This window comes from Cryptotermes secundus, unplaced genomic scaffold (assembly GCF_002891405.2).
Source record: "Cryptotermes secundus unplaced genomic scaffold, Csec_1.0 scaffold1705, whole genome shotgun sequence".
Lineage (NCBI taxonomy): Eukaryota > Metazoa > Arthropoda > Insecta > Blattodea > Kalotermitidae > Cryptotermes > Cryptotermes secundus.
The window spans coordinates 1,886,998-1,904,879 of NW_019718639.1; the positions used below are offsets into that span (position 1 = coordinate 1,886,998).

The 17,882-nt window shown below is 45.2% G+C and overlaps 1 protein-coding gene across 3 annotated transcripts in view; it reads left to right on the forward strand.

The window, feature by feature from the left end:
• LOC111863856 (cyclin-dependent kinase 5 activator 1) overlaps window positions 1-16,838 on the forward strand; it is a 40,761-nt gene extending 23,923 nt beyond the window's left edge. For all 3 annotated transcript variants that reach the window (XM_023850606.2, XM_023850614.2, XM_023850624.2), the window contains exon 3: window positions 13,659-16,838. In XM_023850606.2, the coding sequence (XP_023706374.1) occupies window positions 13,659-14,042 (384 nt within the window). In that variant the 3' untranslated portion in view covers window positions 14,043-16,838. The remainder of the gene's footprint in view (window positions 1-13,658) is intronic.
• Window positions 16,839-17,882: the final 1,044 nt, after the last annotated feature.

Consider the following 17,882-nt stretch of genomic DNA (forward strand, 5'->3'; position numbering starts at 1 on the left):
AAAAATGCACATCTAATTCAGAAAATATTTGCTTCCATTCAGTTGGGAGGGGTACGCGGTAGCGTAATTTGTTGCGGCACTATGTTACAATCCGGAAGGTCGCGAGTTCAATTCCGGATGAGGTCATTGGATTTTCAATTGACCTAATCCTTCAAGCCGCACTATGGCCCCAGTGTTGACTCAGCCTTTAAAAGAAATGAGTACTAAGGATCTTCTTGGGGGTGTAACAGGCGGCCGGAGCGTAAGGCTCACAACCTCACAGCCATCCGTGAGCCGACTGTCTAGAAAATGTGAGAGCCTCGACGTCTCACAACCCTATGGGCCTCCATGGCCTGTTACAGGGATAGCCTTATGTTTTACCGTTCATTTCATAAACTTTAGTTGTCCCATCTAAAGAACTTAATGTTACAATATACAGCAGTGTATTTTTAAGCATTCTCCTTTGTAGGGCAAGGAAACTTCATACATTACATTAGGGGAAGGACATGTATTGTGTGTGGCTGAGAATGGAGCGCGGAGGATATTTGGACCAAAAGAGAACAACTAACAATATAAATCAGAAACCTACATATTTAAGACCTGAAGAAAGTACAGTGTGGAGGTGTGATAAGGGTTAGGCTGACTGAAGACAGGATCCAATGCCTGGCTTTTATGAATAAATTAATGACCATTCTGTATCTATAAAAGGCGAAGTCTCATGAACAGTTCAGCCACTGTCAGATGCTGACGGAAGATTGTGCTCTGTTAAATTATAGTGTTCAATGAGTTGTTAATATCCAAAAGATAATTCTGTAGACATTAAACGTACTCTATGACAATATTACCTCGCCGTTGCTCGATATGACCTGATTATAAAGGAACATGCACCGCCCACTCTCATTACGTTTCAGTATAAATGAGATTTTAGATCAGCGGAACAGCGACGTGTCCGACTAACCATTCCACATACAAAGGATTAAGTTCTCCCTGTGCACGACTCCAGGAAGACGTGTGGGAGTAGAGATAAAGGTCCAGACATTCTAATCCTCGACATCAGATAGAGTTTAGGGCCATTAAATGAGCTAATGTCTCGCCTAAGGGCACTTTTGTTACATTCTGAGAATGCCACGTCTGAAGATCCTGTAAAGGTTTCGGTTGGGGGCCGCCACAGCTCAAGCGGTTAGTCGCTGGCTTCCCACCGAGGCGGCCCGAGTTCGATCCCGGGTCTGATCAAGTGGGATTTGTGGTGGACAAAGTGGGCCAATCTTCATTCCACCAACTGCTCCACAGTCACCCTCACCTATCATCTGGAACTGGTACAATAGGCCAGAAGTGGCCGCAGTGCAAAGGACTTAGTTCCACCCCACTAGCAAAAAAAATGGTTAGGTTATTTTGCTTCAATCAAATTTCCTTTCACGTCATAGGCATAGACTTGTAGAGTGTCTAAGAAATTAGTCTACCAAGACTTCATATAGATCCAGTAAACTCTCATTAACTTAATGTAAAAACTGTCATAATTATTGAAATGATGGAATATACTATCAAATGTATTTATTACGTCTTTCTCTATATAGAAAAGGTTTTGTAAGCGTGCGGTTTCTCTCTCTCTCTTTCTCTCTATCATTGTGGAATTTCAAATTTTCATAGCAACGAATTCTTGGGCTTTAACAAATTGCATGAAAGAAAGTTATGTGTTAGGTCACGAACGTGCGAGCAGTATTTAGCGTCAGTTTACTGTGGACATTCTCTGGCCACTAACAATATTTTGATGTGGATATGTTAAGTGTATTATACAGTACAAAGTCGAAGGTCTACAACTTACTACTTCTGCATGTTATTCGTGGGAGATGGCGTTAAACGTCGGCCTCGACGCATCATTCGATAACGTGTAGGACTGAAAATGGACACGGAGGAAAACATGAGATGCTAACATGCAACTAGTGACCGTCCGCTGAATTCTCAACGGATGTTATACTCGTATCAGTACATACATATATATGTTTCTTCTTATAGAGTAGGGAACCTGTGGATGTAGCAAGCCAACAGACTTGTATATCAATTTCGAACACGAAGTTATCTAGTTCCTGCGCAGTGTTCATTACACTGGACAAAAAAAAAAAGTTATGTCTGTAAGAGGCCATGGAATTCCATAGGGCTGTGAGACGTCGAGGCCTGTAGACAACTAGCTCACAGATGCCGGTGAGGTTGTCAGCCTTAAGTGCCGGCTGCCATTTACCCGTACGAAGACTCCTGGTACTCATTTCTGTTAGAGGCTTCCAGCTTGCATCATAGTGCCTCAACCAACTATGCAACGTGTTCAAGAAAATTACTCTTCATTCGCTTTAACAAGTGACTTACGTAAACAGCTTTAAACAAGCGCCGCGGAATCTTGCCTTGCTCATTAATTCTGCGATGATGATGATGATATTAATAACAATAATAATCCCATTTGTGTAAATTGGGCCGTCAAGAGAACATAAAACTATCTTTAAGATGAAAACAAAACAGTTACTATTGTATCACTATTGGTTATTTATTATGCGAAGATGCACGCTACACGACAATCCGACGCACAATAGGATGCAACCCATGAAGGAAAGCCCATTCGTTTACCGGAGTTCTTGCTGCCAGAGCTCAAGCGGTTAGTCGCTGGCTTCCCACCGCGGCGGCCCGGGGTCGATCCCGGGTTTGGTCAAGTGGGATTTGTGGTGGACAAAGTGGCACTGGTGCAGGTTTTCTCCCAGTACTTCGATTTCCCCTGCCAATCTTCATTCCACCAATTGCTCCACAATCACCCTCACCTATCATCTGGGGCTGGTACAATAGGCCAGAAGTGGCCGCAGTACAAGGGACTTAGTCCCACCCCCCTAGCAATTAAAAAAACGTAAACCACGGCAGGTTGCTTCGTAATCAGCCTTTATGGTGTGAAGTTCGACTCCGTACTGATATCGTGACTACAGACATTGTAACGACTGTGGCGTCGGTTCGATATCTCGATGGAAATTAGTGCTTCCTGGACTATAATTATCCGTGTTCGGGTGTCTGTTGTCACCGTGACAGCTAAATCCGTACTGATCTCAGCAACAGAAGCTGGGTCGAAAAGCGTGTTCAAAGCAACGCAATTTCTGAAGTCCGTGAACTTACCGGAGCGCTGTTAGTGGTCCGCGGTTCCTTCCCGTGGCAGTCATCTTTCAGGAAGGAAATTTATAAGAGAGCAAGAATGGAACAAGTTAAAAAATGTTGGATTTGAGGTATTCACAGCAGTGACAATGAAACATACTGTTCTCTGGGATGTCCCCGTGAAGTGTGAGAAAAGTTCAGTGATGTATCGGAGGGACCTCTTGCCTCCATCTTCAGGGTTGAAGAATAAGGTAAGCGACCAAGGAAGAATCAAGAACCAAGGAAAGCTTCTGTCACGTTTCGATCCTGAAGATGAGGACAGTATGTTCCTCCGAAACGATGGCCAATTTCTACCTGATTGCACGGCATCACATCCGAGATGTCAGGAAATATATGAAGAGCATAAAGAATCTTATCGTAAGAGTAATGCGCATGAAGTTCTTTGTTTTTCCTAACAACCCTTCTTCGAAACGCGCTTCGCCCCGACGCTCGAGACGCCAAAAGAGACGCGCCTGTCCTGTTGTAACGAAAATTTAAATGTCTTGAAATTACTTCTACTCTTCGCGGAGTATAATGATCGAAACAAGGAGGATGAGATGATCATCTAGCACGAATGGGAAAAGATGAGTTCATATAGAATATTGATGGGAAAACCAGAAGGAGAGAGGCTACTAGGAAGACCAAGATGTAGGTGGGTGGACAATATTAAAATAAATCTTAGAAAAATGGATGGGATGGCATGGATTGGATTAGTCTGGCTCAGGATATGGACCAGTGGAGGGCTCTTGTGAACACGGTAATGAACTTTCGGGTTCCATAAAATATTGGGAAGTTCTTGAGTAGCTGCACAACTGGCGGCTTCTCAAGGGCTCAACTCCATGGGTGAGTAATTACAGCCGTGTAGTCCTTTGAAAGTTAACAGACGTTTCGGGTGAACATGTCGTCTCCATCTTCAGTGTCGATGAATAAGACAACCATGCAAACAGCATGAAGCAGGCACCAAACAAAGACTGTTTTCTACCAAATATCTGTCTGTTTGCATTTAAACACAGAAGTGTCTTGCTGCAGAAACTTCCAGGTACAACACTTGATTTGTCTTGGAATAAGACCCTTCCCTTGTTGAAATAAACCGAGGCTGAGACATCATCAGTGTATAAGCATTCTGAAATCAACAATATTGTCACGAATTCAGTGTGTGTTTATAGACGGGGTATTGATTGTATATTGGATATAGTGACATCATTCGGAACTACACGTGATTATAGCGCTACCACTAATCTTCACATTTTACAGCTCACTACATCACCCACAAAGGCTTTTCCAATCTGCTGTGGCTTGACCATCCGTTCCTTGGCAACGGCTGCTAAAAATTGAAATTCTGCAGCTTCCCGCTCAGGTCCTCTTGTCACAGCCGCCCATGTAAAACTCTTGTCAATTCCTACAATCCCATCTGACAGCTTTCAACTCCAGAACTCTCAAACCAATTCTCTGCTGCAATTGACAACTAGCTCGTTGCTATCCCTTCTCAATTATTAACTCAGCTGGTCTGGGGTCCTCCTTATATAGCCATGGGGTGGACCCCATAAAAACACCGCTTTCAACAGTCCCTCTATTGTTGTAGGCGTGTTTATCGATCCGTTGCCTAGAAACGGCCGTTTGATTTACCTATTGCACAGCAACGGTTGTACATGCTGAAATAGTATACATCCTCTTCGTAGCTTAACAGATGGGAAAAGAGGGTTCGACAAGATATAGATCCACTTAATCTTGTGTCTATGCGCTGTATTTTCCTGCAATTCAACCTGCCGACATATTGTTTCTGATACACGCCTCGTGTGGCAGACAATCCTTCATCAGTGTTTGCTGCGTCAACATCGTAAGGATATCCGATGGCAGGCTCGAGGGTGGTCTGTGAACTGGGAGGGAGGGGGCAACAGTGACAGTGATGGAGCAGGAGGCTGGTAGATAGGAGGGGGGCCGAAGCGGACCTATAGGAGTTCTTATTCAATCATCAACCAACCCAAAACTCCGATCAACACAATAACAACGATCAAACAAAATCAAACACACCGCGTTGAACTTCAAATTTAACCCGAACTTCAATTTCAAAACATTAAACTAAAGGTAAAGTTCTCCCTGTGCTTATTTACTTAAGCACTATACCATGAAGACATTTAGAAGAGTGGAGGTACAGCTCCACCATCCTTGAACTCGACACTAGATGGAAGTTAATTAATTCCTGGTACACTCATTTCTGTTAGAGGTTGAGTCGATCCCAGGGCCATAGTGCAGTTGGAAGAATTGAATTAAAAAAATCCACCTCATCGGGATTCGATCCCGCGACCTTCCGGTTTGTAGCATAGTGCCTCAACCAACTACGCTACCACGTGCCCCAGGGTACCCAGGGGGAGGGTATAGCGGCAGGGGCGCGAAGCTGACCACTCACCTCCACCTAGTGCCGAGGTCAAGAAAATGTGGATCTATACATCTACTCCCCCATACGCCTTCATGGCGTAATGTTTAATTAGTTAAGTGCAGGGACAGCTCTATCTTTACCTTACCTTGTATAAGCGTGCAATAATGCAGATTACCAATCCAGACCCCAACTATAGTCATTCTAAGATCGTGAAAATATTAACTGACTGAAGTCTGTCATAAAAAGCTTCAAAGGCTGTACTTCTGACGCGATCGCAAGAAAAAGTTGCAAAAATATGCCTATTATCTACTTCACGCCAGTGAAGTGAAGCGAAGAGTGTTTGGAACAAAATCCGTGTACAGAAATCAAACATTTTTCCACAAGTCCTGCGGTTTTCGAGACATGTATGCAGAACGGGACCGACAGCGCCATAACCGTTACGCAGTTCATAAATTTCCTGACTTCTTTGCAGCGATAACACGGATGAACTTTGAGTTAATGTAATGTGAAATGTCCTTGTTCGAATGCACTGAAACGAACAGAATCACGTAACCTTCTGTGATTATATGTTGGATTTGCACTGTGTGTACCTTGTTTATTGTATGTACTCTGTTTTGTATTTTTCCCTTTGTGTATAGTCTTTTCCGGTCTAGAAAACCGAGATTAACGGCCATGGGGATCCACTGAGCTGACCACGTGACACCCTCGATCGGCAAAAGTTGGCACTAACTTCGCCGACAAGGGGTGGTCCCTCGGCCGGTATAGTTCGCTTGCGGACTACAGGCCACGGAGTTTTTTTTTTTTTGTTTAGTCTTCCCTTGGCTGTATCAGTGCATGACCTGCCGCCATCGGGTGAACACCCAACTTTAGTAAAATAATAATTAACAATTTCTTGATTAACTGAGGGACTCTGAGCTTCTCATTTCTTCAGGATCTGAAGCGGTTGAGTCATGAACACCAATTGCGACTGAGTAAACATGGCATCATCCGCAAAGGAGTAAAATTAACCTAAAAGCCTTGTGCAAATTCTGTTTCCACAAGACTGCAGTTTCTGAAGTGAACTTCAAAGGGACCATTTCGAATTAACCAAGCGTCTATGTTGACTCTGAGAATAATTTAGAAGCATTTAGCGATGTTATTAATCCCACAATATATTCACGGTGTTTGCGCGTACTTCACAATTTCCTACGCAATTCTCGGCGCTGGCGTCACACGACTCTTCTCCCAAAATGAGAACGGAGTCCATGAGGGTTGAACAATCCAGACGCCGGCCCCACGCTCCTGCCCCCGACCCCCCGTACTCACCCAGGGTGTATCATAATCGATATACTCTGCCGTCAGCGATCCAGACGAGTCCATTCTCGAAACGGAAGAAGGGGTGGACGCCTGTCCCAGAAAACAAACTGTGACCTAAATAAACGGCGAAGTGGACGCTGATAGCGTCCAGCCGTGTCACATTAGTTCTCTGTAGGAGCGCGTCTAAATTGACGGAGCGTCCCTCAATACTAAAAGGGTTTTATGACGCCAGTTACAGATACCCTGGCTTGTACTGCGGCATGGATTTATGCTCTGCAGTAAATCTCTGTGCCTAGGGTCGCACTGTTTTGCTGCAGGTCAAGTGAGGTCAAACAAACTCGCAGGTTCTGTCTCTTTTCTTCGGTCGTATTTACTGGTTTGGGGTGGGGAAGTGACTGGGCTTTGATCCCCGGCAGAAGTAGGCATGGTTTATTGACCCGGCCACGATGGCCGATGTTAGGTCCCCCCCCCCGTTATATTTAAGCTATTTAAGACTATGTAAGATTTGAGGTTTTCACGGCGGTGACTATGAAGAAAGCAGTCTTCTGGAATGTGGCACCGTGTAGATGTGGTGTTAGCCGACGTTTCGGAAGAACGTATCGCCTCCTTCTTCAGGGTAGAAGGAATAATAAGAAAATCCGCAAGCGAAGAGACCGTGAGAACCGGTACAAGCATTCTGCGGTGCCACATCCCAGAAGACTGCTTTCTTCTCTTTAAGGCTATTTTCACTGATCTCCCTACAGTACTAAGATGTAAGACCAAATTTTGTCAAAAATAATTTTAATTTTTTGTATTCATATCTAGTATATTTCCTTATTTTTTTTTCAATTTCGATATTCTCGCCCTATATTCTGGCGGCTATTGCGTCCCCCTTCCCCTGCCGGCGTCCGTACCACCCTCGTATCTTATAGATAACTGGAGATTCTTGCCCAAGACTCCAGCGGCCAGTATGTGATGCTACACATTCACGACCCTCTACCACCAGGTCTACCTGCAAGTCCTCAGAACACATTCACACGACTTGAGCTTAGGTATATGGAAACTTCAAAGAATTACATCATTATTAGCTGATGTATTTATATGTTCAATGTTTTCTGTGAGGTACGGAATAGCTTCATTCGCTAAAGAGGGTCACTGGGAAGTCGTTTTACTTCGATAACAGGAATATATTCATTAATTTGTGTCTCTTATTTCATTGTCTGTAAATATAGGTGCTCTATAGACAAATGAGTATAGCGCCTACGTCATGAGTTGAAGAACCGGAGAACCGGGTTTATATTCTCGACAGAAACAAATGATTTTGTTCTGAATACCGTCAATAACGGCTCTACGTCACACCCAGCCTTGTCCAATTTACCGGGGGCTCTTGTCTGGGCATATAACCGTCGGGAAGTGAAGCTAACCACTCACAGTCATCTAGTGCCGACATTAACAATTAATGGAGTTATACCTTCTCTCCCCTATACATATTCACGGTGGGCTGCTTTATTTAGCACACGGTCAGTTTTACCTTCACTTGTTACGTAAGGCTCTTGATTCGTATTCAGGAGGTGTTCTATTCGAATCTCGACCGGGTCACCGACCATCTTGACTGAGGTTCTTTGTGGTTTTCCTTAGACCCTCCAGGAAAATTTATTAGATCATCGCATTCTACCGAATCCTTTTCGATTTATCATTAATGCATTATCTTATAATTCCACGCTATATAGTCTAGATATTGGTAGCGACGTAACATCAACCTCCCCCCCAAAAAAAAAGAAATTCGTCACAGTCCGTATGACGTCAAGCAGCGTGCATATGTAGAGCGCAGTTTATGATCTCAAATCGGGACACGATACGCCTTATCAAGCCCCGGCACGCTGAATTCCAAATTACATGGGGGATGCACGCTCAAATGATATCCCAGGTCAATACATCATCATCATCCATTAAGCATTCAGTTCTCCTGTTCATACGTAACAACGCTACCTCATAGAGCCCTAGAGCCTTCCACGCCGCGTCGTGGTCAACCGAGCCTTCCACGAGTCTTAACGAAGAGGGAGGTCATGTCTGTCCGGCTACATGTCTGCTTCTTTGTCTACTCGTGACCTAAATGAGCTCCTAAACAAAGTGAATTCTTTTTATTCGATATTGGAGACTTCCAACAAAATCTGTGAGTCAGAAAATTTCGATTTTCAAACATACTGATTCGTAGTAGGGCAGGCGGTAGCGTAGTTGGTTGAGGCACTACGCTACAAGCCGGAAGGTCGCGGGTTCGAGTCCCGATTAGGTGAGTTTTCTTCAATTCACCTGATCTTTCCAGCCGCACTAATCTCTAACGGAAATGAGTACCAGGAATCTTCCCGGGGGGGGGGTAAAGGGCAGCCGGAGCTTAAGGCTGACAACCTCGCCGCCATCTGTGAGCCGAGTGTCTAGAAAATGTGGGAGCCTCGACGTCTCAGAACCCTATGGGCCTTCATGGCCTGTTACAGGGATACTTTTACCTTTTTTTTCACCTTTGATCCACAACCAATTTGAATCATACATGAATTTGCCGTCTATATCATGAACTTTTAATTGCGCTTCTGTTAAATTCAACTAATGTAACTTTTGTTCCGACTTCAACCGGAAGTCTCATCATATGGTATATATGTTTCCGTAAAATTAACCTCCACCTGCTTTCTCCAGTATTCCCATCCAGTCCTACTTGTTAATGAATCGAGGCCAATCTATAACGCCATCTCACACAAATAACACGCACAAATAGTCAATCGTGAACTGCCTCCCTTATGTATTATATACTACACTTCACATATCCCCAACAAAATATTAAGCTTCCTGACAGAATAGACAAGATACAATAAACAAAAGACTAGTCGCTCATTCGTAACCTACTACAATACTTACATTCATGCAGCATGTAAACACTCGACAATTCGTTGCTATGCTAATCTGAAATTGCGTAATGACAACGATAAATCTCACGCATACAGAACCTTGTTATATATTGTGGCAGGTAGACCCATTGCTAGGCAAAGGCCGAAACAGAAGCAACGATACAACAGCAGTTACTAAGTAACGGCTAGGCAAACAAGCATGTTTCGACGGCAAAAATTTGATACAATTCGAAGTGGTGTTTTCTATGCGATCCGTGCCGAGATGTTATACGCTTACGACCGTTCAAGTCACTAAAGTGCCGTTGTAGCATAAGGTAAGTAAGACAGGCATGATCTGCTTTCCTTAGCTTGGATTGACAAAGAGTTTGTGCAAAAGAAGAATTTTCAATAACATGCTATATATCTGCGATACGTACACTTGACAAAGGCGAAGTATATTCATGAGAGAGAAAGACCCACATTCTCGTCAGAGAGGATGTTACATAAGGAATATGACAGCAAGGGTTCAGTCGAAAAAATCTCTGGTCGTGAACCTCAAGAGGCTTGGCACCAAGACGAACTGATTGGCGGCAAACCTCCAGTCATAAAGTAACTCTGACTCTGAGAGCCGACAGTTCGGCTAATGAGTTAGTTGCAGACCAGTCGCCACCTGGTTAGAAAGAAAGCACGGTAACAGACGACACTGTTGGGACCGGTCACCAGGCAACGACTGATGAATATAGATCAGACCGTAGTAAATTTCATTATGTGTGAATTAACGATGGCGCTATAGTTAACCGTAGTAGTTACGATCTGTAATTGTTCAATAAATCCGATTACCAATCCAAACCCCGTCTATAGTCACACTTATACACGTGACAGTACTGAAGAATATGAGAGATCATGACATAACATCTGTATCGGACTTTTATCCACAACGGCCGACTACAAAGCCCATAAATTGTTTCGCGGATTCTACTGAAATTCAGTATTACACATTATTGGCGCTGAAATATAAAATGTTCTCGGCTTATGTGATACATTTCGTGTTCTGCTGAAATACCGTTCATTCATTATTCACTAATCTTCCTGCCATTCCGCGATATATAATCTGAGCAACTGACAGCGTCGTTATAAGAATCACAGGCCGCGCCAGCGGTTAGTCGCTGGCTTCCCACCGCGGCGGCCCGGGTCTGGTCAAGCGGGATTTGTGCTGGACAAAGTGGCGCTGGGGCAGGTTTTCTCCGAGTACTTCGGTTTCCCCTGCCAGTCTTCATTCCACCAATTGCTCCACAATCACCCTCACCTATCATCTGGGGCTGGTACAATAGGCCAGAAGTGGCCGCAGTACAACGGACTTAGTCCCACCCCACTAGCAATAAAAAAAAAATATATAAATCACAAAGAGATCCTGCTTTCCAGACGCAAACGGAAATGCTTAAGCAGGGACAATAGTTTTGATTAGGACGGGCTCTACCGGCTGACGCTGCAATTACTGTACGGCAGGTACCGTGTCACCACTTGCAGACAGAAACCGTCGCGAGCTGTGGGGGTGGCATCTGCAATTTAGAGTCGGAGGTGTGACTACTCGAAACATCCCCTGCAGTGAGTGGCAACATGCAAACTAAAGTCTCCCTCGCCGTACTCCTTACACAAGAACCCTCAAGCAGCTGAGAAGACAGAGAAAGACAGATAAAGGCAGCAAGCAGCCTGTTCTAAATTAACTTCGCTAATTTCAATTGCTAGACAACAAAGTGCTACGAGTCTGTCTTGTGTAGCTGGCGTCTCCTAATTAATACGAAGGGAAGAATTTAAAAATAGCAGCAGAAAAACAAGAGAAAATGCAAGTTTAGCCTGTCGGAACGAATACTTCAATTAGCAGCGCCTGCAAAGGCTATCTACTTCCGTCCTCTTCCAACTCTTTTTCACGTTCCAGGCTTAACTGGAAGGAACGCTGGTTCTTGGTGTGTTTAACGACAGTCCACGTATTCATTTAATATGCCAGGATAGCTCAGTCAATGCAACATCTCTGAAGCGTCCGGAGGACCTAGTCTGGCACCCGTTCCACCTCACAATGAATACCGGTAGATCCTTCCCCGGGGTGGGGGTAAAAAAGTCGGGGCGCAAAGCATAACACTCACATCTATCCAGTGACGTGGTCAGAAATGCATGGAGCCTACCTCCACTCCCAAGAACGCCTTCATAGAATAGCGCACTAAGAAAAGTATACCCTTTTCATCTACTTATTCACCATTTTCGGAAGATCATGGTACATGGCATCGAACAGTATGATAATAGACCAATAGTGAAGTAGAAGGGATATGAAAGAAAGCGACAGTGACCTAGTGTACTTGCCTGGAGGGACTAAGAAGAACCACGCAAACTCTCAGGATATTTAATATCCCAGCTTCCGAATACAAGCCCAGAAAGTCGCCTTTCCATGTTTTTGACCTTCATAATTTACTGCAGATACGGACCAAACTCGGATTTATGGCGTGTCTTAACAAACAATAGAATTAATGGAGTTGTTTCTACACAACCACGTGATTGATCAATAGTCCAATAAGATGCACCACAATCGCTGGTTGTAAAGGAGTCTTAAGCCTCTAATTCAGTTCTCCGTAATTATTTAGGGACGCTTTGAATGCCGAAACAGCGTGGCGCCGTGAGGTAGGATGACCCATGGATGGGAAGTACATAGAAAGAATCGGCCGTGGCCTGACACAGATGTTATCCTTGGAATGAACAAGGCAAACCAGGAAAAAACCTCAGGATGTTTTCGATCCGAGTGCGTCCGGAGTACGAGACTAAGGGGGCCCATACACGTATGACTCGGCTCGGGTCGCCACGCTCATACGTGTGTGGTGAAATTAATGCGAACCCGGCTCCTCGCCGAGCCAGACTCGTACGTGTATGGACCGCCTTAGCTTCACATGGCTAGCACAAGCCGGAGCTGACAAAACGCGATGCGGCGTTTCTTACTGAGCAGTTGACGTGACTGTGAGCCACATTTAAGAAATTCGACGTTTTTCGATTCGACGCACATGTAAAGTAGGAATTCTGTTCAACAGATGGATACAACTGTGAGAATTTCTCCCGTGCCCGCAATGGAGGTGTAGTGACAGGGCAAAGGAGAAGCTCCGTACATTCAGTTCTACAGGGGAGTTGTCATGTTCACGCTCCGGCCGACTGATACCCGGGGGGGGGGGAACCCTCGACAACTCCGGACGGGAGCACGATTGTGAAACAGAACCAGGCGACCTCAAGATATAACGTTTCTTACTTCCATTCAGAGGAGGCGGTTTCGAATCTCAAGCGGAACATCGAGAATCCTATGGTTTTTCGTGGTTTTCTTCAGTGTCTCGAGGGATAGTGCCTTAAATTAGTCCGTGGTCAGTTCCTTCCGCATCCACTTCATTGTTCGTCTTCAGCCTGTCATTCTGCGCTCGTAACCTGTTATTGACAGCATCGTTAAACGAACCATATGTATTTAACATGTACACAGACACTGTGACGTAACGGTAGAGCTCCAGACTTGTGTTCAGGAAGTGCGCGGTTCTAGTCTCGGTCAAGATACCGACTATCGTGAGGATTTTCATGGATTTCCTCAGTCCCTGTCGGCAATTCCTGGTACTGTACATTGATTCACCCACGACCGCTTGCTTCCAAAACCTTCCCAGTTAGTTTTAGTTTAGCCATGCTATAGCTCAGGCGGTTAGTCTCCGGCTCTCCACCGCGACTGCCCGGGTTCAAGCCCAGGCAAGGTCATGTAGGATTTGTGGTGGACAAAGTGGCAATATGGAAGGTTCTCTCCGAGTACTTCACTTTCCCCTGCCAATCTTAATTCCACCAACTGCTCCACAATCATCATCTAGAGCTGGTACAATAGGCTAATAGTGACAGCAGTACCAAGTGGATTCAGTCTCACCCCACTAACAATAATAATAAAGAAATTGTTTTTGTGTTAATTTTAATCGAAATCCGTGTTGCAGGATGTGGCTTTCATCAACCCGGCCAACGTCGTGTTCGTCTACATGTTGGTACGAGAGCTGGTCCATGAGGAAGACGTAGACTGCGAACAGGACCTTCAAGCCGTCGTATTGACTTGTCTCTACCTATCGTACTCATACATGGGCAATGAGATCTCTTACCCGCTCAAACCCTTCCTCGTAGAGGACAATAAGGAAAAGTTTTGGGACCGATGTCTACTCATCGTGAACCAGCTGAGTCGCAGTATGTTGCGTATCAACGCGGAGCCTGGCTTCTTCACGGAAGTGTTCACGGAGCTGAAGGCGTGCGGCACTAAAGCAGGCATCACCAGCACCAGTCTGGGGGCTGGGAACGTCGCGTCGGCGGTCGGCACGACGGCAGCTTGACCGGCTTCTTCAACTTTCCTCGTTAAATTGACACTAGCTAAGAGTACCGGCAGTCGTCACTGCAAACAATATGTTACTACACTGTGACCGAGGGCGTGTTCAGGGGCAGGCGGGCGTGAGGTGCTACTGCATCTCTGATACGCAGACCGACTCGACTGACAGTTGGCGCTTCCGGGCCTCTGTGTACAGTTGTGTGGGGCAGGAGAACGTCTAATTCTCTTCATATACACTTTTGCGCTTGAATCCCTTAATACAAGAAAGGCACGCAACGAAAACTAAAAATAATTTTGGAAAATTGGGGTATTTATTTAATTTCTTTGGTGTTACTGTTTAGGAAATCATAGCCTCCTAAGAGTTTATTTCTTACTGATTAATTTGGTGTGGAAAGGCGAGTCAATTGCAACGAAACAGCTACAATGCGAGACGAGGCTCTCATGGCGATCAGTGTGGAGATTATTGTCTTCTTGGATGTTATACAGTGCAGTCTGGTAGATCATCACAATTATCGCAAAGGCATCTGCCGCCTCCTGAAGATGGAGACAGCACGCTCCTCCGAAACGGTGATTATGATTTCCCAGACTACAAACTCTCAATTTCAGAACACAGAAACCTTCAAGCACTTGGACAGTTGTTTCTTGTATTACACGACGCTGTATGAACTGTAAATGTCACATAACATCCAATAGGATTAAGATATTAGAAGACCAATTAGCTGGAATTGATGGTGAAGGAAGCGGTCGTGGTATATTTAATGGTACAATCCATGCAATCCGCATCAGAAGTTATCATGGCGTTACCTAGCAGATTACTGTCTTCCAGGATATGACGGCGTGCGCCGTGTAAGATGGTTAATGACGCTTCGGAGAAACGTACTGCTTACGTCTTCAGGGTTTATGTGCGTCACTGCTACACTGCATCACATACCAGTTCGTGTAATCGTGAGGACTGACGAAGTCATCGCATGCCTTGATCACGACACGCTGAGGCCTGGCCCATATTCTCATCGTGCAATTCTCGAGTTACCGCTGAGCCAGCCTGTCCGGCTGTTACGTTTCCAGGCCCACTGTAGACACGATCTCTCTGAGTAACTAAATCTGTCTTTTTCACAGCGGCTACGACTCACATTACGGCCCATTGGGTTAGATACAAGGCAGTCTGGCACGTGGATATCAATGTTTCGAAAGATCACCAGCCTCCATCTTCAGGTTCTCTACTACCATGAAGATGGAGGAACTAAGTTCCTTCGAAATACTGGTAACAACCTGCCAGGATGATGACCACAGTATTTCAGGGTTCCTCGAAACGTAGTCAAGAATAAGATGACTCTCTTCCGTGACGCCGTGCAGTATGGTAGACAGACCCATTTACCATACTTTCTGAGAAACTTGCTGCCTCAATCTTCAGAGTAGAAGAGGAAGCAGAGGAGGGAAATCAGCCTGTGATATAGAAAACGGAAGCTGGAGGCAGCAGGTTCCTCCAAAAGTTGGTAAATATCCACCAGACTGATGTCACTCCACTGAAGACAAGTCTTAACAGACACTGCCATGAGAGCAGTAACACAGTTTGCAGCATTCAGGGAACGGGAAGGAACAGGTCTGCATGCTGTACAGCTGACAACACCGCTTCTTTAAAATTACGAACAATAAATTTAAACGGCTGATGTGATTCGGGAAGAGACCGGCTCGATTCTCGGCCGTTACACTGACCATACTGATGGGTATTTCGTGGCTTTCCTCAGTCCCTCCAGGCAAATAACGGGAAAGTACTTCAATTAGGCCAGAACGGCCGCTTCCTTCTGCACGTTGCAACCAGTTTTGCTGATACACTTGTTCCCTCCGAGCTCAAGCCACCTCTGTCACGTGTAGCTCCGGTTCCGTTGCCCTGCAACTGCGCAGCGCCACGCTCGAGTTATCAGAGGCGCGTCTGACCGGATATTGGTTCGCAGTTCCGGGAAACTACATCAAAGCGCCATTTAATCTAATGTTCTCCACGGGTGCCTGGGATTATATGAGAATCACTGAATCACCAGTCGCAAGAATGTTCTGCAGCTCAAATGAACATCAAACTGAAAAAGTAGGGCGCCTCATAAGAACCGTAACTTCTGTCTTCATTTTGAGCCTTGTCGGACATGAGACTGTCACAGAGGTTGGATATAGCGCCGTGGAGTCCGGTGAAGATCAACCAGCGTTTCGGAGAAACATGTGGCCTCTATCTTCGTGATCGAAGGGTGGGGCAAGCAAAAATCCAGCACAAGCTGCATGTGTCAGAATCAGATATGTCCGAACTACACGGCGTCAGAAGCCGGAAGATCGTGCTCTCTTCCCACCGTTTGACGCTATACAGTGTAGCTACTGTCAGCGTTGTACATAAACCCCCCACACATAACATTATGTGCCAGCTGAGGCCTCGTTTCTTCGTCTCATTCCACTCTGCCTTCTAAACAAGATGAATACGTTAATGTAAGAGCGCTATAAGTGTTAACTACGCGGACGGTGGGAACCCAATCGATAGCCGTAGTTTCTTGCAGAGCAGTACCCGATCCGCTGTTCCTCGTTTATACACCCCTAAGTCAAGGTCTGATTGCAGTGACCAAGCCGTTTGCACCTATATCTGTTGCTGTTATACAAACCCGCTCAACGACATACGTGTGGACTGTGGCAAACTGTATTAATTCAGGAAGCGAATTCCTATTGGAGCAAACAAAATAAGGGTACGAAGTAAAACCAGCCTAAGGGGGCCCATACACGTACGGGTCTGGCTCGCCAGTCCGACTCGGCTCGGGTTCCTATGAGCCAAACTCGTCCGTGTGTGGATCGCCACGCTCATACATGTATGGTGAAATTAATCCGAGCCCGGCTCCTCGCCGAGCTGGACTCGCGAGCCAGACTCGTACGTGTATGTGCCGCCTAAGGTAACCTTTCGTTAGTATAATTAAACAGGTTAACACGGCTCACAGATGGCGGCGAGTTTGTCAGCCTTACGCGCCAGCCGCCCTTTACTACCAGGAAGATTGCTGGTGCTCATTTCTGTCAGAGTCTGAGTCGAACCCAGGGACATAAGGCGGCTGGAAGGATTAGGTCAACTGAGAAATCCAATGACCTCATCGGGAATCGAACCCGCGACCTTCCGGGTTGTAGCATAGTTCCTCAACCGCGTGCCCCTAAGAATCATAGGACACATAAACGCAATCTGTGGACATCGGTCATATTGACTGAGGTTTTCCGTAGTTTTCCTCAATCACTACAGGCAAAGGACAGATAATGCCTTAAGTCAGTCAAAGTCCTATTCGTTCTAAATCCTTTTGAAAACCATAATTCATTATCACTCACTCACTCGACGCTACAGGGCCATAGTGCCGCTGGTAGGATTAGGTCAATTGAAAAAAAAAATCCAATGATCTCATCAGGACTTGTAGCATAGTACCCATAGCGAAGAGCAAATCCTGAGCTCCAGTCGGCAGTTCGCATCCTGAGATAATCCAGAGTTTAGAACTGTGTCTTGAAACACGAATGAAACATGATATTTGCTGAACACGTTTGAATGTTCTGAAACTACAGTGCCAACAAAGCTTCCTTGTAGACGGTTCCATCTACTGCATGTCTAAAACATCTTTGAGACTGCGTCATCAAAGGATAATGATGTAGATATTTACGTCACAATAAGAAAATGACTAGCTTTTATTTTTAACATCTGATGAGAACTAAAATTGCCATGCCGCCTATCTCGTACCAAAAAAAGAAAACATTTCTTCCGTAAGAGCGCATACTCAACACACGGCGTATCCTCAAAGTTGGTTTAGATGAAATAAAATGGCAGTGTACTAATAGAATTGAGTTTTCT